Here is a 26,336-nt window from a genome sequence, read left to right on the forward strand (position 1 = left end):
AGGAGGTGCTGCTTTTCTGGCAATAACAACATAGTATCTTGCATTAGCTACTCAGAGCTCCGTACTAAATGTGTCGTCAACCATACGTGCTGTGCTACTGCTGTATGCACATTCTTTTTAAAATTCCATACTTCATTATATATTAATTTTGTAATTATTTTTTGTAGAAAAATACTTCAAATCCTTTTTGCAAAGTCACAATACACATTATAATAAGAGGAAACATTACCTAAACTCTATTTAAGGACAGACTCGAAAAAATGAAATGAGGAAATAATGTGCATTATCAGAATATTTTATTTGAGGATTAAATTTTTAGCTACAAACATTTAATACTCTTATGAGGAAAAATAAAACAGAATATGAGCTTGGCTACTGTTCATATCATTGTCACTAAATATTTTTCTTAAAAAATTATCTAAAAAGAGCATAATTTTCAAGAATGCACTATAATTAAATATAGCAACATAGCAAATTTTCAAGAATATAGCAACCAGATTTGCAGTTGACATTTTACATGTAGTCAGAGATTAGATTGCTCTATTTTAATATTAATGGTCTATTAATGGTCTTTAATATTAATAGTCTGCCATGTAACTAATATAAGTCTGAGTAATTAAAAAATGATATACAGAACAGCAGTATTCAATTAATATACATTTAATATATACAAACAATAACAAGTTGTGCCATGCTACTCTTAGGTGACTGTTCACAGATTTCTAGTTACTCCATGTATTACAATTGAATTTCTTCTAAATATTTTTCTCTTTTGCATTTGATATTTTCAAGATCAGGGTAAAGTCCACATTACATTAGACACAATTATCGAATTAACATGGTGATATAGTGGTTTGATAATGTCGTTTGTAAAAGTGACTCATAAATACTTTTATGCATAGCCGTAATTATTTTAAACGTGATTGAGTAGCTAATGTTTCGTCACTTTGAGTTGTTTATAATGATCTTTGTTCAGATTTTTAACAATTGTTTCAAAAAGTCAAAACCAAAAAAGGATGATACAATCACATACCACAAGTTGAACTCTATGTAGAATTGTATCACCATGGTACACAGTTTTGTCATGAAATAGTTATTTAAATGGGGTAGATTCCAAAAGGCTTTTTATCTTTATGTTTAAATTTATATTTTTTATATAAATTGAGAAACTTGAAATTCAGTATCTAAGATACTTTGAAATGAATTCTAGAACATCCAATAGAAAAAGTGCCACTATGACTTGACATTAGTAAATTTTATATATATGACTATTTGCTTAATAGGTCTCAACTTATCATAAATTAAACAGTAACTATATAACAACAACAAAGCTAATCACATTGAAAAATGCTTCTCCTTTTATTAATAACTGGAAAATAACAGCACTATGACTAGATTTTTTTTGGATTTGACTAAGAATGAACCTCTGTAATTAAGCCAAAGTAGTATCTGAATTCTCAAAAATATAACCTTACATTAAGCATGCAATAACATTTAACCATTATGGGGATTATAATAATGCTAGTATAAAATTTAATTTGGAATAGTTTTTAGAAAAGGACTATCTGAGCCAAAAGATGCTTTTGCTTGTGGTTAGGTCAATTTTTTTATTTTGAAATTGTATAAATTTGTAAAAATAACTGAAATTTTGCTGGTCATAAATAAAGTATACGGCTTCTGTACTATGGGACAGGAGAGTCCTGACTAAATTCAGATTTTATATATAGAATTTCAAGGACTATTTCTGTAGGCACTATAGAGTTTAAGAGCAGTCATCTTGTTTAAAATGAGTAACACATCAGTTTGAAAAAGCATAAGGTTCTGAACTTAGTAGGTTTTCAAGTTGCTTGTTACCTTTGCTGTTTAAGGGGAAGATCAACTTCCTAAATGATGTCAGAGCGAATATCTGATTAGGCCCAAAGAATAAAAGAATAACAAAACATCTCTCAAATTAAAAAAGAAAAACAACTGTATTCGTGTGTGTGTGTATAACAAATTCAGATTTTAAAACTATGTACAGTTAAAGATACTTCCTTTGTTAATGCTGCATATCTCAAACAGAAAATATACAGAGTGTGACTGAATACTACTTTTCATCTATTGATCAGAAATTAAATAAAACATTTCATAAATAGAATGTAGATTTTTATATCTAAGACACAATATATTTCATGAATGCTTTTATTAAAGTTAGCTACTCCGTATAACAAAATAGTCATCTTTTAGTTACATACCCTTAAAATGGAAATAAGTTAATATACAACTGATATAAACATTAATAACAGCAGTTTTTGACAATATTAGTCCTTAGGAGCAGTGAAGGAAAGATTTGGTTTCTTCAGGCAAAACAGATGGACTGATTGAACTGTAAAAGAATTCATTATGATTCACGCATTGCATATATATTACACTTTCTCTTTTAACAGTTATTTTAGCTTACTGAATTCAAACCTATAGTTTTTAAAATTAGAAAATCAATTCTTTGCTTTTATTGTGGTCATAATGATCAATTCTTTGCTCTTATTGTGGTCACTATGACTTGTGTTACAAGTCATAAGGCAGCTGTAATGAATATCTGAGGAAGATTTTGAAAGCATTCCTCTCTACGAATAACAAAACTATTAGAGATAATTCCTTCTAATAAATGTTTTTTAAAACAGGAGAAAAGAAACATGATAGTCATATAATTATAAATTAGTAAACAGTTATGTGATCAGATTCAGAACATTCTTCCCTTGATAACTTTCTGCAATGAAGACAGAATCTTGTATTTTACTTTGAAATCTGACTGATTGCTACTGGCTAGTTTGGGTAATATGTTGGGAACCACAACAAAGGTCAGCGGTAAACTGTGCTGTAGTAGATTATGTATGTCTACAATAGGAGCAAGATAGAAAGCGGCGGTATCCAGGTTCAGGATTTGCTCGCCGTGTCTTTGTACACTTTCCCTTCATCTTAGAGCTATTTCATAAAATTAATTTTCTGTCACGGTGGGTTCAAATATACAACATAAGCAATGACAAAAATTCCTCTGTAGTAGGTAGGTCTCTAACTAAACTTTAATAAGACATAGTACATACAAAATATTATAAGGTATGATATGGAGTTTATCCTTAAGATAGTGGCTAAATGGATATAAGACAAAATCCACAGGTTATATCTGTGTGAGTGTTCCTATGAAGATGTTTAGTTATATCAGTATAGTGATTTTATTCTAGTAATTTCCTGCAGAAAGTAGATTATTACTATTGTAGTGATTTCCCGTGGCCTGATCATTCTCTGAGAAATGGTAAATTCTTCACTTATAAATAAGTTTAACATTAATCATGCCCCTTTTCAAAAATAGTATTTTACTTCAAAACTACTGCTTAGAAATAAATTTCATCGTCTGATGAGCTATTTTATGATAAATCCCACTGCTAGTTTCTGTAAGAATGTCTTTATATTCTGAAGATTTATATGCATTATTGTTTAATATTACCCTATTGCTTTCTTTAATAAATATCTAAGAAGTAATATTCATGTAAGAGCATATATTTTTTACTATAATTCTAGCTAACTATAATAATAAAGTCTATCCTTTCTCTAGTTTTAAAGTAGAGATTCATTTTTAGCATACAGGTGATTAATTTGTCACAATATGACAAACAATTGATCACAAATATTTAACCTGATAGGAAACATAAAGTATGTTTTTATTAGAATACCATTATATACAATTTAAAATTACTGTCTTTTAAATGAAATATTATTTGTATCATTAAGTATTAAACTTAAGCAAATGTCAAACTTTAGGAATAAACAACATATAAAGGAATTTTCATTTCCATGTCCCTAAAATCTAAAAAAAGTGAAGCAAATGTTCTCTATTACTTTTCGTTAAAAAATAGCTTAAAATATTAAGACAATCCAAAAATAGTATCAACTTTTTTCTTATCTAACAGGTGGTCTCTGATTAACAGTAAATTGAAAAACATGAATAATAGAATAAGAAGTTAAACACTGACTCTAAAAATGGTTAACAGTGTGGATATTATACCTTCATAATTGTGAAACAACTAAGGTTTCTTAATAATTGAGAAGCAATCGTTAACTTTTATAAAATAACTTTCTATAGCTTCTAAAATCTGGAATTCGACATTGTAAAGCAGAAACATTAGACATGCAAAACACCTAGCATGCTATAGGTAATCAAAAATCTACAAATGATAGGTATCGAGCTGCAGAAAGCAGGACTTCCTACACACAATAGGGTTCACAGTAAGATTTAAGGTCTATGATTTTAAATTTTAAGAATTATTACTAGCGAGTTATCCAGAATCTAAACACTGATACAAACAATAACATTGATTGAATCATTGAAACTATCTTTTAGGTCTTTTTTCTTCAACAGATATACCAAATATACATACAATCCTTTTTCTTTGGGCCCAGAATACAAGTAGAACTCAACTGTGTTCTAACTACTTTATGTAACAAGCATTTATCTATTGTGAAATAAAAAATTAAATTGCCATGAAAGCAGGATTTCAATTTCAGTCAGAAATTTAGCAAATGACACAGGGAATGTTTTTTGCACAATTTTCTCTCAAGTATTTTCTCAGTGCAGCATTGTGAAGGGTGGCAATGAGAACATTACTACCTTTAAAAAAAGTACAAATTATTTTTACTAAAGATAATAGTAACAATGCATACTGATTTTGACAGTTTTCTTTCCATAACTAAAAACAAAAGGCATTGGTTGAAATTAGGTGATTTCTGTAATTATTAAACTTTAATCAATGCATTAAGAAACAGGCAGCTGGTGATCTAATGCGTAAGTTGCTCTTTCCTTACTGTATTTTTCAGACCACTTGCGAGTTAGCTCTAGATAAAGACTTGGTTTATGAGGCCGGTAATCCAGGTACACTGTATTACTGGTCCTTTTGGGAACAGCTTTTTCAATTTGAGTTCCTTCATGCCACTCATTAAAGGAGGTGATAGAAATTACACTGGGGTGGGCTTGGAGTGCAGCACTCAGAGCGGTTTCGTAGTACTTCCCATTGACACGGTTCCGAGTGTTCTGAGTGTTCCATGGGCGGATGCTGGTGTCTATGTATCCTGGGCCCACACTTGGGATAAATATTAGTTTGAAGTGATCACAAAATAATTTTAGCTTAGCCCAGTTCTCATATGATGAGCCATAAGTAAAGCCATTTGTGGCAAAATATGTGTAAATTCCATCAAAGCCACTTTGAAGGATATCATATTTATGTTTGTCTTCTACTAGAAGTGCAATAAACAATCCATCGTAAGGAGAATTGCGAATGCTCCGAGACCCTGAGATAGTTAACAGATTGGCCCATTGTTCAGGCTTTGTAATATAGGAATCATAGACATAAAACATAGGAAGAGCATTGCCGGTCTGAGTCTTGTACCTGTAAAAGGCTGGATGATTTCCATATCTAGAATACAAACATAGGTAAAAGTGCAATGAATATTCACAACTCATTTGCCATAGACAGTAATTGCTTATGTACTGAAAATGAAGCTAATCAGTACGGTTTAAGCACATTGTTCACCTTTGGGGAGTCAGTTATATAAGTGTAATTATTAAAAGTGCATTTTTAATTTTATACATTGGGAAATGAAATACTGGATACATTAAGGTATTACTGAACACGAAATTAATTACCATATATTGAGGTTTACAAATGTTGACTAACATCATGAATAGCCCATTTTCTACATGAATATATAAATTACTTTTTTGTATCAGTGATAAATGGCCCACTGTTGCTGACAACTTTCTTCGTAAGAGGATGGTATCTAACACAGACTATTATCAGTAAGATCCTTGAACAAAATAAATCTATATTAATAAGTTCCCAGTAATCAGATTAATATAAATGAAAATATTAGATGTAGGTCCATTGCTATAAAAGCAGTTCACATTTCATAATCTGAACCTTCTTTTAAAAAGCCAAAACTCTATACTCATAAGATTTAAAGAATATGCATTGAAAATGTCACTATGACAGAAATCATAACTAGCCTAATAAACATATAAAGAGTAATTTTTAACTATTCATACAGAAAGTGAACTGTAAGGAACTTCAGAAACGTTCTTCAAAATGATTGTAATATTCATTAAAAGTTAGTTTAAATTAATTTTAATGTCAGACTACAAATCCTTTAAATCTCTCAAATATAATTCAAATGTACTTTTCTTATAACAATAATTATCATTGGATCACAAACCAGTAATTGTAAACACAGAAGAAACTCACTTGTCTATAATATATTTCACATTTTTGTACATGTTTTGATCATCTCGATTTTTATATGGTTCGATGTGAAAAGTGACCTAAAACAAAAATACTGATTAGAGAAAAAATTATCTGTGATATAAAGATAAAAGTATATCCCATATTTTAAATTAATCCTATGATTTACTAATGTTAATTTAAAACGAATACTTATTGAACATAGAAGTTACTGAAGAATTCTAATAGTAATAACAGTTATTAAGAAGCTTTCTAAATATTTTATACATTTTACCTCAGTTAAATTCTCACAATTCTATAAGGTAGCTATTATTACTATCTTAATTTTCTAAATGAGGCAAAGTTAACATAGTTGCAGTAACTTGTCACACCGAGCCAGCTGGAGGCAATATGGGCAATCTGAATTCAGAGCTCAAATATTCAACCAGTGTGCAATACTTCTTCCTGTATGTTTACTCCTTATAAAGAATAGGGACATATTCTATATTCAGACATATCTTTTTAAATCAAGGCCAAAAACAAAAAGTGGTCTAGAAAAATCCGATTCTCAGGTGTGATCATTAAGTTTACACTTAAATGGAGCCAACAGCAAATGACAAATTCTTCTATATAATTAAAATAGCATTTTACCAAATGTATGGTTAATTTGTACTATTAATATCCACTAGTACTATAATAGACATTAATTTTCAGAACGTTTGCTATTATTGATACTGTAATACTACAAAGCAATAACCAAAAACACTTTTAAAAAAAATATTGTGAACAAAAAACTCCATTTTTTAAAATTGAGGTAACGTTGCTTAATAACATTATCAAAAGTTCAGGTGTACAACATAATTCAACATTTGCTGCGTGCTCACCACCAAAAGTCTAGTTTCCAATCATCACCATACATTTGACCCCTTTAACTGATTTTGCCCTGCTCTCACCCCCCTTCCCCACCAGTAACTACGAATATTTGTCTATGAGTTTGTTTTGTTTGTTCATTTGTTACGTTTTTGTTTATAGTCCACATGAGTGAAATCCTGTGTTCTTTGTCCTTTTCCATCTGACTTATTTCACTTATCGTCATACCCTCAAGATCCATCCATGCTGTCATAAATGGCAATATTTCATCTTTTTTATGGCTCAGTAGCATTCCATTGTACATATATACCACATTCTTATCCATTCATCTGTCGATAGACACTTACGTTATTTCCATGCCCTGGTTACCGTAAATAATGCTGCAATGAACATAAGGGTGGGTACAATATTTTTTTGAATGTTTTCAAAATCTTTGGAGGAAGAATTACTGGATCATATGGTAGTGCTACTCATTTTTTAAGAACCTCACACTATTTGCCACAATGGCTGTCCCAATTTATATTTCACCAACCGTGTACGAGGGTTCCTTTCCTCTACATCAGCTCTAACATTTGTTTCTTGTATTTCTGATAGTATTAGCCATTCTAACACATTAGGAGACATCTCATTGTAGTTCACTAATAATTTGTGAAGTTGAAGATCTTTTCATGTGCCTGTTGGCCATCTATAGATCTTTCTTGGAAAAATGTCTAATCAGATCTTCTGCCCATTTTTTAATTGTTTCTTTTTGTTGTTGTGGTTGAGGTGTATGAGTTCTTTATATACTTTGGATATTAACCCCTTATTGGACATATCATTTGCAAATATCTTCTCCTATTCAGATGGGTGACTTTGTTTTGTTGACTGTTTCCTTTACAGTGAAAAAGCTTTCAGTTTGATGTAGTCCTTTTCATGTTTTTGTTTCCCTTGCCTTTGGAGTCAAATTCACAAAAACGCCACTAAGACTAATGTCCATTAAGTTTAGTGCCTATTTTTCTTCATTTTGTTCTGTTTGTTTGTTTCAGGCCTTACATTCAAGTCTTTAATCCATTTTAAGATAATTTCTGTGTATGGTGGTCTAGTTTCATTCCTTTGCATATGGTTGTCCAGGTTTCCCAGCAACTTATTGAACAGGCTTTTCTTTTTTTTGGCTCCTTGTTATATATTCTTGGCTCCTTTGTTGTAAATTAGTTGGCCTTACATGTGTGGGTTTATTTCTTGACTCCGAACTCTTTTCCATTGATTTTTGTATCTGCTTTTCTGCCAATACCATACTGTTTTGAATATTATACCTTTGTAGTATACTTAGAAATCAGCGAGTATGATATCTCTGGCTTTGTTCTTTTTTCTAAGGATTGCTTTGGCTATTGGGGGTCGTTTGTGTTTCAATTAAAAACTCAGGGTATTCTGTTCTATTTCTGTGAAAAATGCCACTGGGATTTTGATAGGGATTGCACTGAATCTGTAAATTGCTTTAGGTAATATGGGCAATGTTAATTCTTCCAATCCATGAATATACAAAAAATATCTTTCCATTTCTTTGTGAATTCACTTTCTTTCAACAATGACTTGTAGTTTTCAGTGTATATAGGTCTTTTACCTCCTTTGTTAAGTTTAGTGCTAGGCATTTCATACTTTTTGTTGCAACTGTAAATGGGACTATTTTCTTCGTTTCTCTTTCTGATAACTTCATTGTTAATATATAAAAATGCAACAGATTTTTGTATATTGATTTTGTAGCTTGCAACTTTACTGTATTCATTTACTATTTCTAATATGTGTTTCTGTAACGTTCTTAAGGTTTTCTATATATAAAATCATGTCATCCACAAATATAGTGACAGTTTTACTTCTTCCTTTGCAGTCTGGATGCCTTTTATCCTTTTATTTCTTTTCCTTGCCTAATTGTTCTGGCTAGGAATTATAGTACTATGTTGAATAAAAGTGGCAAGAGGGGAAATCCTTGTCTTGTTCCTGATTTTAGAGGAAAAGCTTTCAGTTTTCACCACTGAGTATGATGTTAGCTGTAGGTTTGTCATATATAGCCTTTATTATGCTGAAGTACTTTCCTTACATATCCACCGTAGTCCTTTTTTTTTTTTTTATCATAAATGGTTATTATCTTGTCAAATGCTTTTTCTGCATCTACTGAGAGGATCATATGATTTTTATTCTTTATTATGTTATTATGGTGTATCAGGTTGATTAATTTGCAGACATTGAACCATCCTTGCATCTCTGGAATGAATCCCACTTGGCATGGTCTAAGAGCCTTTTAATGTATTGTTGTATTTGTAGTATTTTGTTGAGGATTTCTACATCTATGTTCATCAGAGATATGGGCCTGCAATTTACTTTTATTGTGTTGTCCTTGCCTGGTTATAGAATCAGGGTAATGCTGGCTTCCTGAAAGAGTTAGGAAGCTTCCCCTCCGCTTCAATTTTTTGAAAGCGTCTGAGAAGGGTAAGCATTAAATCTCTTTTGAATGTTTGGTAGAATTCACCAATGAAGCCATCTGATCCCAGACTTCTGTTTTTAGCGAATTTTTTTATTACTGTTTTAATTTCCTTGCTAGTGATCGGTCTATTCAGATTTTCTGTTTCTTCATGATTCAGTCTAGGAAGGTTGTATGATTCTAAGAATTTATCCATTTCTCCCAGGTTGTCCAGTTTGGTGGTGTATAGCCTTTCATAGTGTTCTTTTATGACCGTCTGTATTTCTGTGGTATCCGTTATAACTCCTCCCCCTTCATTTCTGATTTTATTTGACTCTTCTCTTTTTTCCTTAGTGAGTATAGCTAAAGGGTTGTCAATTCTGTTTACCTTTTCAAAGAACGTGCTCTTCCTTTCATTAATAGTTTTGGCTGTCTTTTTATTATCTATTTCCAAAGCTTTTAAAGAAATTTTTCATCTCATTGCGTTCTTCAGTTCCAGTATTTCTGATTGTCCCTCTATTTTTCATACCTCATTGAGTTCTTCATGGTGGCTGTTTTGAATGCTCTATCATTTACATCACAAACTTGCATGCCTTTGAGATTAGTTACTGAAGAATTAACATTTTTTGTTACCTTGGTTGTTCCTCTGCTGGGGCATTTGAAGTAGTGAACACCTTTCTTATTTGGCTACCATTTTGATTTTAGCAATTCAGCAGGCTCATAATTAGAGGTCTTTCGTTTTCTAGTACCGTGTTTCCCTGAAAATAAGACCTAGCTGGACAGTCAGCTCTAATGTATCTTTTGGAGCAAAAATTAATATAAGACCTGGTATTGTGTTGTTATGTTATATTAATTATACTATATTAAAGACCCGGTCTTATAGTAAAATAAGACCGGGTCTTATTAATTTTTGCACCAAAAGATGCATTAGAGCTGACTGTCCAGCTAGGTCTTATTTTCGGGGAAACACGGCAGATGGTGCTATGGCACAAGATGTTGTCTTCTCTTACCTGTGCTAACTGAGCCTCTGGGGTTGCTGATGCTGTTACTATCAGAGTCTCTGCAGTGGGAGTGGTGCCACCGTGGTCATGGGAGTCACAGCCAGAGTGGTGGGCACCCCAGCTGTGTGTGGGACAGCTGGGTCTAGAAGCACCGCCACCATGGTAGAGGGATGTAGCCAGCTGGGGTGGAGAAGGGTTCACGCCCACAGCAACGTGGTTCTCTATGCACCCTGGCATCACTATGCTATTGCCAGGAGGCCCTGGAAATGTCTTCACTGCCACTAGGCTTTCCAAGGTGCAAACACAGATGCAACTAGGGATGGAGCTGGATTGTCCAGTGCCAATGCTGCAGGTGCCCCTCTTACTTTCAACTGGGCTGTGGTGTGGGGGTTGCTCTTCCACTGCTTCTGTGTTCACTGTGGCTGTGGGCTCAGCCACAGTTGCCTGGCACCTGGGGGCACTGTACCTCCCTTCCCCCCATTTTGCCTCCCCTACAAGTTCCTATACACCCGACTTCAGGTGTACTAATATGTGCATCTCTTAGGTGTCCTAGTGTATCAAGCATAGTTACCTTTGTTGGATTACAGATGACTGAGTACTTGCAGACTGAGGGGGAGATCAAAAAAGGTTGTCTCACTCTGCCATGATATTCAAAGATTCCATTTCTTTAAACTAAAAAAGTTAGTTATATATAAATCAACAAAAACTAATTATGGCTAGTAAAACCATCTTATATGCCCCTTCTAACTAGTAGTATGGATTGTCATTTAAGGACAGTATCTGTATTTGTTAAAGATATGTTAAACAAATAATGTACGAATTTTCCTTTTATTACTCATTTTACTGATTTACCAGTAGCCATTAAAAATCTTTATGGCAATATAATAAACTTACTGATATTAAATTTAGTGTTTGATCTCTAGGAAGCAGGTATGGACTTCTATGCTAATACAATATAAAATACCTTTGTTTCAATTAACCATTAAAGTAAAACATATTTTACACTAATCAGTATTATTAATTTTAAAGTCACAACTTAGTGAAAATATCATTCTCTACTTTTAGTAAAACTAGATTTCAGAAATATTATATAAAGGATGTTTTTAATAGTAAAAAAGGAATGTTAAATTCATTTCTACAGTATACTGTAAGTATTGGTAGGGCAGTGAGATTTTTCAGTAGCTCTGATACTTTCTTTTTAACTCCAATTGAAAGAAGAATACAAGGGTATACAGGTACTTTTACAGTGCTGGGAGACGATCCTGGGCCTGCAGGCACCCACAATGCACTCAGTGCTAACCCCACAGCTCCCTCTGCTCCATGTCAGAGCTTCTTGCATGGGCCAAGCGCTATTGCAAGAGCAAGCTCCATTAGACATAAAGTATGTTCAGGAACCACATAGTTGGGGTATTGTGCTACTTTACTGAAAATTAAAAAAAATAAAGAGAGGTTTCCAAAATAGCCAGCCTGGTAAATTTTAAGAACCGGAGAAAATATAAAAGCTAAACATTTTCCCAAAAGAGGGAGCAGGTATGCCTTCACTGAGAAAAACTCAGGTAGTAACAACACAAGAGAACATAACACCTCATCTGCTGAAGGAAATGAGAAAAAGACTTAAGAAGGTTATCTACTACTTCAAATGTAAAAGCAACAACACATAGCTACAAGGAATATGAAATATCAAGGAACTATGGCATCACAAAAAGAAAAGTATATTCTTCATCAATCGAGCTCCAAGGTACAGAATACTGCAGTCTAACGAGTAGAGAATTCAAAATAGCTCTTCTGAAGAAACTCAACAAATTATAAGGAAACTCAGAAAGACAATTTAGTGGGAATCAGGAATAAAAATTATGAGCAAAATTAGTTCTTTATCAAAAAGAATGAAATTATAAAAAAGAAACATAATTGTGAAAAAGAACCAACCAAATTCTGGAGCTGAAAATTTAACGAATGAGATTAAGAATGCAACAGACATAAAAAAGAATGAAATCATCCATTTTCAACAAAATAGATGGAGGGTATTATGCTAAGTGAAATAAGTCAGACTGAGAAAGACAAATACCATGTCATCTCACTTATATGTGCAATCTAAAAACAGAATAAAATAAAACTGAAATGGACTGATAGACACAGAGAACAAACTGATGGTTGCTAGATGGGAGGGGGGATGGAGGGATGGTGAGAAAAGTGAAGGGACTAGGAAGTACAAATTGTAGTTACAAAATAGTCACAGGGATGTGAAATACAATATGGGAATTATAGTCAATAATACTATAAAAACTACGTGTAGTGCTAAGTGGGTACTAGACTTATCAGGGGGATTACTTCATAAATTATATAAATGCCTAACCACTATGGTGTATACCTGAAACTAATAAAATATTGAATGTCAACTATAATTAAAAAAATAAACAGTAACGGATGTAAGTACAGAATAGGGAATACTGTCAATGGTATTGTAGTAGCTATGTATGGTGTGACATGCGTAGTAGACGTTTGGGGTTATCTTTTGAGTTGTGTAAATGTCTAATCACTATGTTGTATTGTACACCTGAAACTAATAATAATTTAAAAAAGAAAAAATGCAATAGAGGGCAGACCACATGGAACAAGTAATAACTTGGAGAATAAGAATTTGGAAATAACACAGAAGAGGGAACACAGATTTAAAAACAGCAAAGAAAGCTATGTCAGCTATGGTTATTCATAAAAACGACATTATCAGAATGACCAAGATTCCTGAAGAAAAGACGGTGAAGGGGACAGAGAGACTGTCTAAAGAAATAATGGCTAAGAACTTCCTAAACCTGAGGAATGACATGGACATACAAGTCTACAAAGCTAATAGATCATCTCAATAAAAAAAGACCTTCTCCAAGATATAACTGTCACAAATCAGTGATAAAGAATCTTAGAGCCAGCACGGTTTAAAAAAGAAAAAAAAAAAAATTAACCTACACAGGCTATCAGCAATTTTTCAGCAGAAACTCTACAGGCCAGGGAGGAGAGTGGAATGACACATTCAAAGTGTTGGAAAATCAAAAATGACCATCCAAGAATATTTTATCCAATATACTTATCCTTTAGTCAAGGCAGAGAAGTAAAGGCTTTTTCAGACAAAATTTAAAGGAGATCACCACCACTAGACTGGTCTTGCAAGAAACGCTGAAAAGAGTTATTTGAGCTGAAATGAAAATAGGCTAATCAGGCACATGAAAACATAGAAAAGTACACAAAACACAGGTAAAGGTGAAAAATAGAAAACTGTATTAAGATGGTGCGTTAACTACTCAACTATGATATAAAGTTTAAAGGAAAAAGAGTAGAAAAAATATCTATAGCTACTATAAATTAATGATACACAACAAAAAAGCATACTGTGATATCAATAATATACAAGGGAAGGACACAAGGGTACAGCATTTACAGGAGATCAAAGATAAGTTGCTATTAGCTTAAAATGGATTGTTTATCTAAAAGATGTTTTATATCTTTTAACCACAATGCAAAAATCTAGAGCAGGGGGGAAACAAAGCACAAGGAAAAATAACAAATTACAAAGTAGGTAGAAACAGAAAAAGATAGCATAGTAAATCCTTACACATTAATAATTACTCTAAATGGGTTCAGCAATCAAAAGACAGAGTGGCTGGAAGCATAAAAAACAAGACCCTATTACCGTGTTTCCCTGAAAATAAGACCAACCCAGACAATCACCTCCAAGTGTCTTTTGGAGCAAAAATTAGTATAAGACCTGGTCTATAGTCATAAAAATGGTGGCGTGATGTGAGCCTCTGGAAATCTATCCTTGAATTTACAACAAATTGAACAACTATAACTCCACAAAGGACTCCCTGCACAGCAGACAGGCAAGACTCAGAGGCTCACAACTGAAATCACCTAAAGGTGGGCAAACTGCACGAGCAGGGGAGAAGAGAAGGGAGAAGTAGAGAGACAGGGCCACACGGGCACAGTACGCAGACCTAGCTCAGTGCTCTGAGCTCGCTGCATCCTGGAACTACCACAGCTGTGGGAGAGGGAAGAACTCAGACTGTTAGGACTCTGTTTATGGCCAATAGGGCTGAGGGGACAGCATATCACACGGCTGAACTGAATGCTCATGGCAAAGACCTCGGAGCAAAGACTGAGGGAAGAAGGCTGAAAACGGTGGTTTAAGCCAACACTGCTGAGCAGAGAACAGAAGCCTTAGGCAATGAGACTAGCCACCCCCTCTATACCCTCCCAGAGCTCGCCCCACCTCCATCTACCCAGTGCTAGAACGACAACAGTAACAGTGTCAGATCAAAATAACACAATATTTCCAGTTCTGAGAACTGTGGTCCCCAGACACAGATTCGCAGTACAACTAGTTCTGGCAAAGAAGAGGGAGCTGTGGAAGCAGGTGGTCACCGCCATTGCTCTGGGCCACCTCTCACAACCTACCCCGCCCCTGTCCTCACCTACCTGGGGAGGATCCCTGCAGGAGTAAACAGAACTGCTGAAACACGTGGGCTCTGAATCTGGTGCAGGAAGAGCTTAGGAAATTCAGAAGCTCTCTGCATCCACACACAGAGGTGGCGCCCTAAGACCCATGTGAACTGTTCAAAGAGGAGAAGCCCACCTTCCAGGGAATTCCCCCATTGTGTGAGAAGCCGGAATAATGCAGAGAAAAAAATAACACTACAGTGTAAGAAAGAATAAAAGGCTGCAGTCACTGAGAAAATAAAACATTCTACCAACACCTATTGGAAAACGAAAAAACTCATCCTATCAAACTGTTGCAGAACCCACATCTGTAGATGTCTAGGAAGAGAAATAATAAATCCTTAATTGCCATGAATAACCAAGGCAACAAGCCAGCTCAGAAAGAAAATGAAAAGTCTCCAGAAAAGTAACTGAAAGATATGAAACAATGTGACTTAAATGACAGAGAATCCAAGATTGCAGTTCCTAAAAAACTCAATGAGATGCAAGAAAACACAGACAAGTAGTTTAATGAACTCAGAAACACAATCAAATAACAACATGAACATTTTACCAAAGAGATTGAAATTTTTAAAAAAAGAACCAAATAGAATTTCTGGAGATTAAGAACTCAATAAAAGAAATTAAGAATGAAATAGCCAGCTTAGGTAGTAGAGCTGACCACATGGAGGAAAGAATCAATGACATCGAAGATAGAAATCTGGAAATGACATGGATGGAAGAAGAAAGACTTGAGACTTAAAAGAAATGAAAGAACTCTACAAGACTTTCTGACTCCATCAGAAAGAGCGACAATAGAATAATGGGCATACCAGAAGGAGAAGAAAGGGAGAAGGGAACAGAGAGTATATTCAAACAAAGTCAACGAGAACTTCCCAAACTTGTCGAAAGAACTAGATCCTTGAATTCAAGAAGCAAACAGAACACCTAACTACCTGAACCCCATCAGGTCTTCTCCAAGGCACATTGTATTGAAGCTGTCAAAAATTAACGACCAAGTAGGAATCCTCAAGGCAGCCAGGGGAAAGAATACAGTAACCTACAACGGAAAGCCCATGAGAATATCATCAGATTTTTCAGCAGAGACTGTGCAAGCCTGGAGGGAGTGGAAACAAATATTCAAACTATTGAAAGAGAGACACTATGAGCCAACAATAATATATCCAGTAAAGATATCCTTTACATATGAGGGAGAAATAAAGACCTTTCCAGACATACAGAAGCTGAGGGAATTTTCTAATACATGACCTGTACTACAAGAAATACTAAAGGAGGCCATTCCACCACCATCAACAGGGATAATTTGTGGCAACCAAAACATAAAAAGGGGGAGAGTAAAGGCCTGAACTGGAACATGGGAATGGAGAAAGTAAGCATGCTGAAGAAAATGGAATATTCTAAATATCAAACTTTCTTTTACATAAACTTAATGGTAAACATTCAAAAAAAAAAATAAAAAATTTAGAACTGAAATATATACTGTAATAAAAGAACAGAGGGAAAAATCACATAATACCACCACAGAAATAACATACAAAAACAAAAAGGCAAAGAAACAATGGAGACACAATCTTCCCAGAAAACTAAAGGTAGAATGACAGGAAATCCTCACATATCAATAATAACCCTAAGTGTAAATGGACTGAACTCACCAATAAAAAGGCACACAGTAGCACATTGGATCAAAAAACTAAACCCAACCATACGCTGCCTCCAAGAGACACATCTCAGTTACAAGGACAAACATAGACTCAAAATGAAAGGGTGGAAATTGACACTCCAAGGGAATAGTATCCAGAGAAAATCAGGTGTAGCCATACTGATATCAGACGAAACAGACTTCAGGATAAAAAAGGTAACAAGAGACAAAAATGGACATTTCTCAGTGACAGGGGACTATACAACAGGAAGACGTAACAGTCATCAATATTTATGCCCCCAATCAGGGAGCACTGAAATATATCAAGCAACTACTAACAGAACTAAAGGGAGAAACTGACCAAAATGCAATTATTCTAAGAGACCTAAATACATCATTGACAGCTATGGATAGATCATTCGAACAGAAAATAAATAAATAGCAGCCCTAAATGACACATTAGGTGAAATGGACATAATTGACATTTATAGAGCACTTCATCCTAAAGCATCAGACTATACACTTTATTCTAGTGTACACGGAACATTCTCAAGGACAGGCCATGTATTGTGACATAAAAGTAGCCTCAGCAAATTTAAGACGATTGAAATCATACCAAGCATACTCTCTGATCACAAGGCTTTGAAATTGGATATCAACTGCAAAAACAAAGGAGGAAAACCACAAATACGTAGAGATTAAACAACATACTCTTAAAGAAAGACCTGGTCAAAGAAGAAGTAAGAGGAAAGATCAAAAGATATGCAGAAACAAATGAGAATGAAAATACATCCTACCAAAATTTTTGGGATGCAGCAAAAGCAGTTTTAAGAGGGAAATTCATATCATTATAGGCCTATCTCAAGACACAAGAAAAATCCCAAATAAATAACTCCACGTTACACCTTAAACAACTTAAAAAAGAAGAACAAATGAAACCCACGGTCAGCAGAAGGAAATAATAAAAATCAGAGAACTAAATGAAATAGAGAACAAAAAGACAATAGAAAGAATAATGTGACAAAGAGCTGGTTCTTTGAAAAGATTAATAAAATTGACAAACCCTTGGCTAGACTCACTAAGATAAAAAGAGAAAAGACACTAATAAACACAATCAGAAAGGAAAGAGGGGAAGTCATCACAGATGCCACAGGAACACAAAGGAACGTCCAAGAATACTGTGAAGGACTATATGCCACCAAATTCAATAAACAAGAAGAAATGGACAAGTTCTTAGAAACATTTTGTCTTCCTAGGCTGAACCATGAAGAACTGGAAAATCTAAATAGATCGATTACCAGTAACGAAATTGAATCAGTCATCCAACACCTTCTCAAAAGCAAAAGTCCAGGACCAGATGGCTTCACTAGTGAATTCTACCAAACCTTCAATGAGGATCTAATACCAATCCTACTCAAACTCTTCCAAAAAATTGAAGAAGAGACAGTACTCCCTAACTCATTTTGAGGCCACCATTGATACCAAAACCTGGTAAGGATAACACACAAAAAAGAAAACTACAGACCAATATCTCTGATGAATACAAACGCAAAAATCGTAAACAAAATTGTAGTAAATTGAATGCACCAATATATTAAAAACATCATTCATCATAATCAAGTGGGGTTCATCCGAGGGGCAGAAGGACGGTTCAACATACACAAATCCATCAATGTGATACATCACATAAACAAAATAAAGGACAAAAATTTAAGATTATATCAATTGATGCAGAAAAAGTGTTTCACAAGATACAATATCCATTTATGATTAAAACACTTAATAAAATAGGTATAGAAGGAAAATATCTTAACATAATAAAGGCCATATATGACAAGCCCTCAGCTAATCTCATAATAGTGAAAAACTGAAGCCCTTTGCTCTACGTTCAGGAACACGACAGGGCTGTCCCCTATCACCTCTGCTTTTCAACATAGTGTTGGAAGTCCTTGCCAGAGCAATCGGGCAAGAGAAAGAAATAAAAGGCATCCAAATTGGGAACGAAGAAGTTAAATTATCACTCTTTGCAGATGACATGATGCTATATATAGAAAACCCTAAAGACTCCACCAAAAAGCTATTAGAAACAATCAACGAATACAGCAAAGTTGCCGGCTACAAATTAACATACAAAAGTCCATTGCATTCCTATATACTAACAATGGAATCTCAGAAAAAGAAATAAAACAACAACAACAAAAAACAATTCCTTTTGCAATTGCAGCAGAAAGAATAAAATACCTAGGAATAAACTTAACCAAAGATGTGAAAGACCTATATGCTGAAAACTACAAAACATTTTTAAAAGAAATTGAAGACATAAAGAGACGGAAATATAGTCCATGCTCATGGATTGGAAGAATCAACATCGTTACAATGGCCATATTACCCAAAGCAATATACAGGTTTAATGCAATCCCCATCAAAATCCCAATGGCATTTTTAAAAGTAACACAATAAAAAAACATCAGATTTGGATGAAACCTCAAAAGACCCAAATAGCCAAAGCAATCCTAAGAAAAAAGAACAATGCTGGAGGTATCATACTCCCTGACTTAACTTGTACAACAGGGCAACAATAATCAAAACAGCATGGTATTGGCAGAAAAAAGAGACACACAGACCAATGGAAAAGAATTGAGAACCCAGAAATAAACCCACATAAATATGGATAGATAATTTTTGACAAAGAAGCAAAAAACATACAATGGAGAAAAGACAGCCTCTTCAATAAATGGTGCTGGGAGAATTGGAAAGCCACGTGCAAAAGAATGAAACTGGACTGCTATCTGTCACCATGTAACAAAATTAATTAAAATGGATCAAAGACTTAACCATAAGACCTGAGACAATAAACTGCAAAAAAGAAAACATAGGTACTAAACTTATGGACCTTGGATTCAAAGAGCATTTTATGAATTTGACTCCAAAGGAAAATGAAGTAAAAATTAAAATAAATGAATGGGACTACATCAAACTTAAAAGCTTCTGCACAGCAAAAGAAACCATCGACAAAATAAAGAAGCAATCAACTGAATGGGAGAAGAGTTTTGCAAACAATGCCTCTGATAAGGGGCTAATATCCAAAATATACAAGACACTCATACAACTCAACAACAAAAAAACAAACAACCCAATTGAAAAATGGGCAGAGGAGTTCAAGAGACATTTCTCCAAAGAGGACATAAAAATGGCCAATAGACATATGAAAAAATGCTCAACATCACTAATCAGAAGAGAAATGCAAATAAAAACCACAATGAGATATCACCTCACCCCAGTTAGAATGGCTATCATCAACGAGACAAATAGTAACAAATGTTGGAGAGGCTGTGGAGAAAATGGAACCCTCATACACTGTTGGTGGGAATGCAGACTGGTGCAGCCGTTATGGAAGGCAGTGTGGACATTCCTCAAAAAATTACGAATAGAATCCCCATATGACCCAGCAAACCCTTCTACCCAAAAAAATCTGAAAACGTTTATCCATAAAGACAAGTGTGCTCCAATGTTCATTGCAGCTTTATTTACGGTGGCCAAGACATGCAAACAACTAAAATGTCCTTCGACAGATGAATGCATAAAGAAGTTGTGGTATATATACTATTACCGTGTTAAGAAAGATGAAATAGGACCATTTGTGACAACATGCATGTATCTTGAGATTATAATGCTAAGCAAAATAAGTCAGACAGAAAAAGTAGAGAACCATATGATTTCACTGATATGTGGTATATAAACCCAAAACAACAAAAGACTAAGACAAACAAATGAGAAAGAAAAACTCATAGACACAGACAATAGTTTAGTGGATACCAGAGGGTAAGGGAGGTGGGAGGTGGGAGATGAGGGTAATGGGGATCAAATATATGGTGACGGAAGGAGAACTGACTCTGGGTGGTGAACACACAATATGATTTATAGATGCTGTAATACAGAATTGTATACCTGAAATCTACGTAACTTTACTAACAATTGTCACCCCAATAAACTTTAACTTAAAAAAAAAAAAAATAGAAAAAACAAAAGACCTGGTCTTATTTTACTACGATATAAGACCGGGTCTTATACTATAATATAATATATGATATATGATATGATATGATATGATATGATATAAAACATAATATAACATAACATAACAACATAATATCAAGTTTTATATTAATTTTTGCTCCAGAGGATGCATTAGAGCTCCTTGTCCGGGTAGGTCTTATTTTCGGGGAAACATGGTATATGTTGCTAAGAAAAGACCCACTTCAGGTTTAAGGATACATAGACATTGAAAGTGAAGGGATAGAAAAGATATTACATGCAAGTAGAAACTGCAGTAGAACATCAAATAACAGAATATAAATAAAAAAGGGCAAAGAAATGAAACGCCCGAGTAGAAACTGTTAATTTTTTAAGGAAATGTTCTCATGTCCTGTGGCAATGACAGTACATTTGAAATTTTTTGTGTTTTGTTAGTTATTTTCTCCCATTAAAATGTCAACAGATCTTTATAACTGACTGTACTAATGCTGATTACTGTCAACTTTTGTTTATGATATTGTGTCTCAGGGAATGTAAAATGCTTTTCTTTATATTTTTACTTTTTAATTTTGTTGAAATAACTAAATCTCTTTTAGGAAAAATGAGGGTTCTATTTCAAGACATAGGAAGATACTAAACTTGCCTCTTCTCACAAACACTGAATCTATATCTACATATGGAACAAATTTCCTCTTAAGAAAACCCTAAAAACTAGCGAAGCAACCCCTTCCTGTCGGGCAAAGAAGAGGGAACGTACATTGAGTATGTAGGAAAGGCTGAGACATAATCTCACTTTAAACTGCCCCCCTGGCACTGGGTCCCACACTTGGGAAGGAACTCAAAAAAAACCTGTACTGTAGCTTCTCTACCTTTAACGACGAATGGGGCTCATGCTCACAGTTCCCATGGAACTGTGGACAACTGAGAAGCTCTTAAAGGGCTATGTGCAGACTCTGCTGCCCAGCTGCCCAGTGCAAAAAGAGGTCCTTGGAAAAGCACCCAGTCTTTATGTGAAAGAGACTCGTTTGCTAATTTTAGGACGTTGCTCTGAGGAACAGGGCGGTGCTATCTTATTTTTTTTCTTTCTTTTCTGTTTTTCAGGTGGGTGCTACTTTGTACTCAGTCCATCCAGTAGGCACCATTTCTGTGCTCTCCCACAGTAGTATTCCAAAGTGACAGTGTCTCCCAGGGAGGATCTTCTACACACGTCTGGTGCACCAGTTTGTATGTTTGGTGACCTGTTTTTTTTTGGCTGCCACTCAGGGAACAGCCCTTGATCGCCTGGCTCTGGAGGTCAGAGAGATTGCGTTTATTGGGTCCTACGGGGCCGCACCTGTCAGAGTGTCTGGCTTATAATAAGCCTGAATCTAGGTGCTGACTGAGACCCTCCACTATGGGAAACTAACTTGTTTTGGCACATCCTGAACTACTGGGAGATATTAAAAATAAAATAGGCTGCTTGGAAAATCAAAAAAGGTACGAGAGACAACCAAGAGCTAGGGCACGGTTGAGCAATAAGTTTCATCACCTACACAAGGTAAAACCTTCAAGACTGGGAGAAAGTGTTTCATTTAATTCATAAAAACCAACACTAAGAGTCAAGCAGAATGAAGAAGTAGAGGAATATGCTCCAAACGAAAGAGCAAGATAAAAACCTCAGGAAAAAAATCTTAGTAAAACAGAGATAGGTAACTTACCTGACATAAAGTTCAAATTATGGTCATAGTTAGTTGCTCACAGGCTTGGGAAAAGAATAGATGAACACAATGAGAACTTCAACAAAGCAACTAAAAATAAAAGAAAGTATCAAACAGAAGTCAGAGAGCTGAAGATGGCAGTAAGCTCAGAAATGCACCAGACGGTTCAACAGGAGGCAGATGAAGCAGAAGAACTGCATTATCCTGATCCCCAAACCAGACAGACACATTACAAAAGAAGAAAGCAGTAGGGCAATATCCCTTATGAACACACTGTGTTTCCCCCAAAATAAGACCTAGATGGACAATCATCTCTAATGCGTCTTTCGGAGCAAAAATTAATATAAGACCCGGTCTTATTTTATTATCATATAAGACTGGGTATGATATGACATGACATGACATGATATAACATAATATAATACTGGGTCTTATATTAATTAATTTTTGCTTCAAAAGACACATTAGAGCTGACTGTCCGGCTAGGTCTTATTTTCGGGGAAACACATAATGAATGAATTTAGCAATGTGGCAGGATACAAAATTAATATTCAAAAATCAGTTGCATTTTTATACATCAATGACAAACTATCAGAAAGAGAAATTAAGAAAACAATCCCATTTACAATTGTATTAGAATAATTAAGAAACCTAGGAATAAATTTATCCAAATAGGTAAAAGACTAGTACTTTGAAAATTATAATACACTGAAAAAAGAAACTAAAGAAGATACAAATCAATGGAAGTGTGTATCATGCTCGTGGATAAGAACTAACATTGTTCAAATGTCTATACTACCCAAAACGATCTATACATTCAACACAATCAAAATACCAATGGCATTTTTCAGGAAAGTAGAAAAAAATAATCCTAAAATTTATATGGAACCACAAATGATGCCGAATAGCCACAGCAATCTTGAGAAAGAAGAACAAAGTTGGAGGTATCACACTACATGATATCAAATTATACTACAAGGCTATAGTAATCAAAATAGCATGGCACTAGTTTAAAAACAGACACAGAAATCAATGTAACAGAAAAGAGAGCACAAAAATAAATCCACGCATGTATGGTCAATTAATCTACGATAAAGAAGGCAAGAATATACAATGGGGTAAAGACAGTCTCTTTAATAACTGGGGCTGGGAAACTAGATAGATACAAAAAAGTAAAACTAGACCACTTTCTTACACCATATACAAGAATAAACTAAAAATGGATTAAAGATTTAAATGCAAGACCTGAAACCATAAAACACATAGAAGAAAATACAGGCAATGAACTCTCTGATATTCCTCTTATTCACTTTTTTTTCATAGGTCTCCTTGGGCAAGAAAGACTAGAGATGGGACTAGATCAAACTAAAATATTTGTACTGCAAAGGAAACCATTAACAAAAAGACAACCAACCAAATGGGAGAAGATATTCATCAATGATACATCCAGTAAGGAGTTAATATATAAAATTTACAAATAACTCATACAACTTACCACCAAAAAAAAATCTGATTTAAAAATGGGGGGAGTGACGTCATAGGAATGGCGGCAGCGAGGTGGTCTTCTTATGTTCTCCTCTGGAACTTACCACAAATTGAACATCTATAACCCATCAAAGGACTCTTTGCTCATCACATACAACAGGTAAGAGACTTGTACGAGGATTACTTGAAGGGCCCAGCTCAAGAGGCACAAGATTCAACACACCCAGAGGACAATTCCAGACCAACTCAGAGTATTACTGGGTTTGACCTACAAGTGACACAACCAGAGGGAATTCTCCACAGACACAAGAGCCCATAGGGGCCAAGCCTCATTTGAGCAGTCAACCCTCACAGCAGAACATCCACTGTGGGCAGAGCCAAGTCTCACAACTATTCAGCCTAGAAGTCAATCCTACCTACTGACAAGACAAAAGCAATTAAAGATCAACTTTAATAGGACAATATACACAACACAAGAGTGACCTTTGGGTCACACACACAGGAGAATAAGGAAGTGGTGCAAGTGAAATATAAAGGTCACATACTACATAAGATAACCCAGCAAAAACCAACAACCCCAGGGGATCTACCTAATACATTGAAGCAAACACAGAGAGACAGCCAGAACAGGGAAACAGATAAAAGAACAGAAGAAACCTCCAGAAGTGGAACCAAATGAAATAGAGGTAACTAACCAATAAAAGACAGAGTTCAGAACACTGATGATAAGAATGTTTAAGGAGCTTAGTCACAACATAAAGAAGGATAGAGAAATCATAATGAACAACCAGTTAGAACTAAAGAATACAATAACTGAAATAAAGAACACACTTGAAGGAATTACCAGCAGGTTAGATGAAGAAGAGGATCGAATCAGCGACTTAGAAGACAGGTTAGCAGACATCACCCAAACGAACAACAAAAAGAAAAAATAAAAAACAATGAAAATGGTTTAAGAGACCTCAGGGATAACATCAAGCGCAACAACATGTGCATCATAGGAATACCAGAAGGTGAAGAGAGGGAGCAAGGGATCGAGAACATATTTGAAGTAATAATGACCGAAAACTTTCCTAACCTGGTGAAGGAAACCGACATACAAGCCCAGGAAGTGCAGAGAATTCCAATCAGAATAAACCCAAACAGGTCCACACCAAGACACATTATACTTAAAATGGCAAAGGTTAAAGACAAAGAGAGAATCCTAAAAGCAGCAAGAGAAAGACAGAGGGTTACATACAAGGGAACTCCTACAAGCCTAACAATTGACTTTTCTACAGAAACATTGCAGGCCAGGAGGGAGTGGCAGGAAATACTCAAAGTGATGGAAAACAAAGGCCTACAACCTAGATTGCTTTGTCCAGGCTATCATTTAAAATTGAAGGAAAGAATAAAGAGCTTCCCAGAAAAGAATAACCTAAAGGAATTTATTACCACCAAGCCAACATTGCAGGAAATATTAAAAGGGATTCTGTAAACAGAAGACAGATAAAAACAATCTAACTACAAAAAAAAAAAAAAAAAAAAAAAAAAAAAAGGCAATAACTATGTACCTATCAATAATCACTTTAAATGTAAATGGATTAAATGATCCAATCAAAAAACATAGGGTGGCTGAGTGGATAAGAAAGCAAGACCCTTGTATATGCTGTATACAAGAGACTCAACTCAGATCAAAAGACACACGCAGGCTGAAAGTGAAGGGTGGGAGTAAGATATTTCATGCAAATGGAAATGAGAAAAAATCTGGAGTTGCAATACTTGTATCTGAGAGAATAGACTTTAAAATGAAGACTATATTAAAAGACAAAGATAGGCACTATATAATAATAAAGGGATCGATCCGACAAGAGGACATAACCCTAGTAAACATCTATGCACCCAATACAGGAGCACCTAAATATATAAAACAGACACTAACTGACAAAGACAGAGATCAACGATAACACTATCATAGTAGGGGACTTCAACACCTCTAACAACAAGGGACAGGTCTTCCAGACAGAAAATCAATATGGAAACAACGGCCTTAAATGACACATTGGAACAGTTGGATTTAATCGATATTTTCAGAGCATTTCACCCCAAAGCTATAGAATACATGTTCTTCTCAAGCGCACATGGAATATTTTCCAAGATAGACCACATGTTGGGCCACAAATAAAGTCTTGATAAATTTAAGAAAACTGAAATCATACCAATTGTCTTTTTTGATCACAGCGCTATGAAATTAGAAATCAACTACAGGAAAAAAACTGGAAGACACACAAATTCATGGAGGCTGAATAACACGTTACTAAATAATGAACGGGTCATGAGATCAAGGAAGAAATCAAAAGATATCTCGGGACAAACAAAAATGAAAACACTACGACCCAAAATCTATGGGATGCCACGAAAGCAGCCCTAAGAGGGAAATTCATAGCATTGCAGGCCTACCTA

General features: G+C 34.8%; 1 protein-coding gene across 2 annotated transcripts in view; it reads right to left on the bottom strand.

Annotated features, from left to right (window-relative positions):
- Positions 1–279: 279 nt before the first annotated feature.
- The window catches only part of MANEA (mannosidase endo-alpha), a 68,547-nt gene continuing 42,490 nt past the window's right edge, over positions 280–26,336 (bottom strand). For both annotated transcript variants that reach the window (XM_074333311.2, XM_074333310.2), the window contains 2 exons: positions 6,270–6,346; positions 280–5,444 (listed from right to left, as the gene is read on the bottom strand). In XM_074333311.2, the coding sequence (XP_074189412.1) occupies positions 4,787–5,444; positions 6,270–6,346 (735 nt within the window). In that variant the 3' untranslated portion in view covers positions 280–4,786. The remainder of the gene's footprint in view (positions 5,445–6,269; positions 6,347–26,336) is intronic.

The sequence above is a fragment of the Rhinolophus sinicus genome, chromosome 2 (genome assembly GCF_057876585.1).
Source record: "Rhinolophus sinicus isolate RSI-liver-muscle chromosome 2, RSI-T2T, whole genome shotgun sequence".
NCBI classification, from domain to species: Eukaryota; Metazoa; Chordata; class Mammalia; order Chiroptera; family Rhinolophidae; genus Rhinolophus; species Rhinolophus sinicus.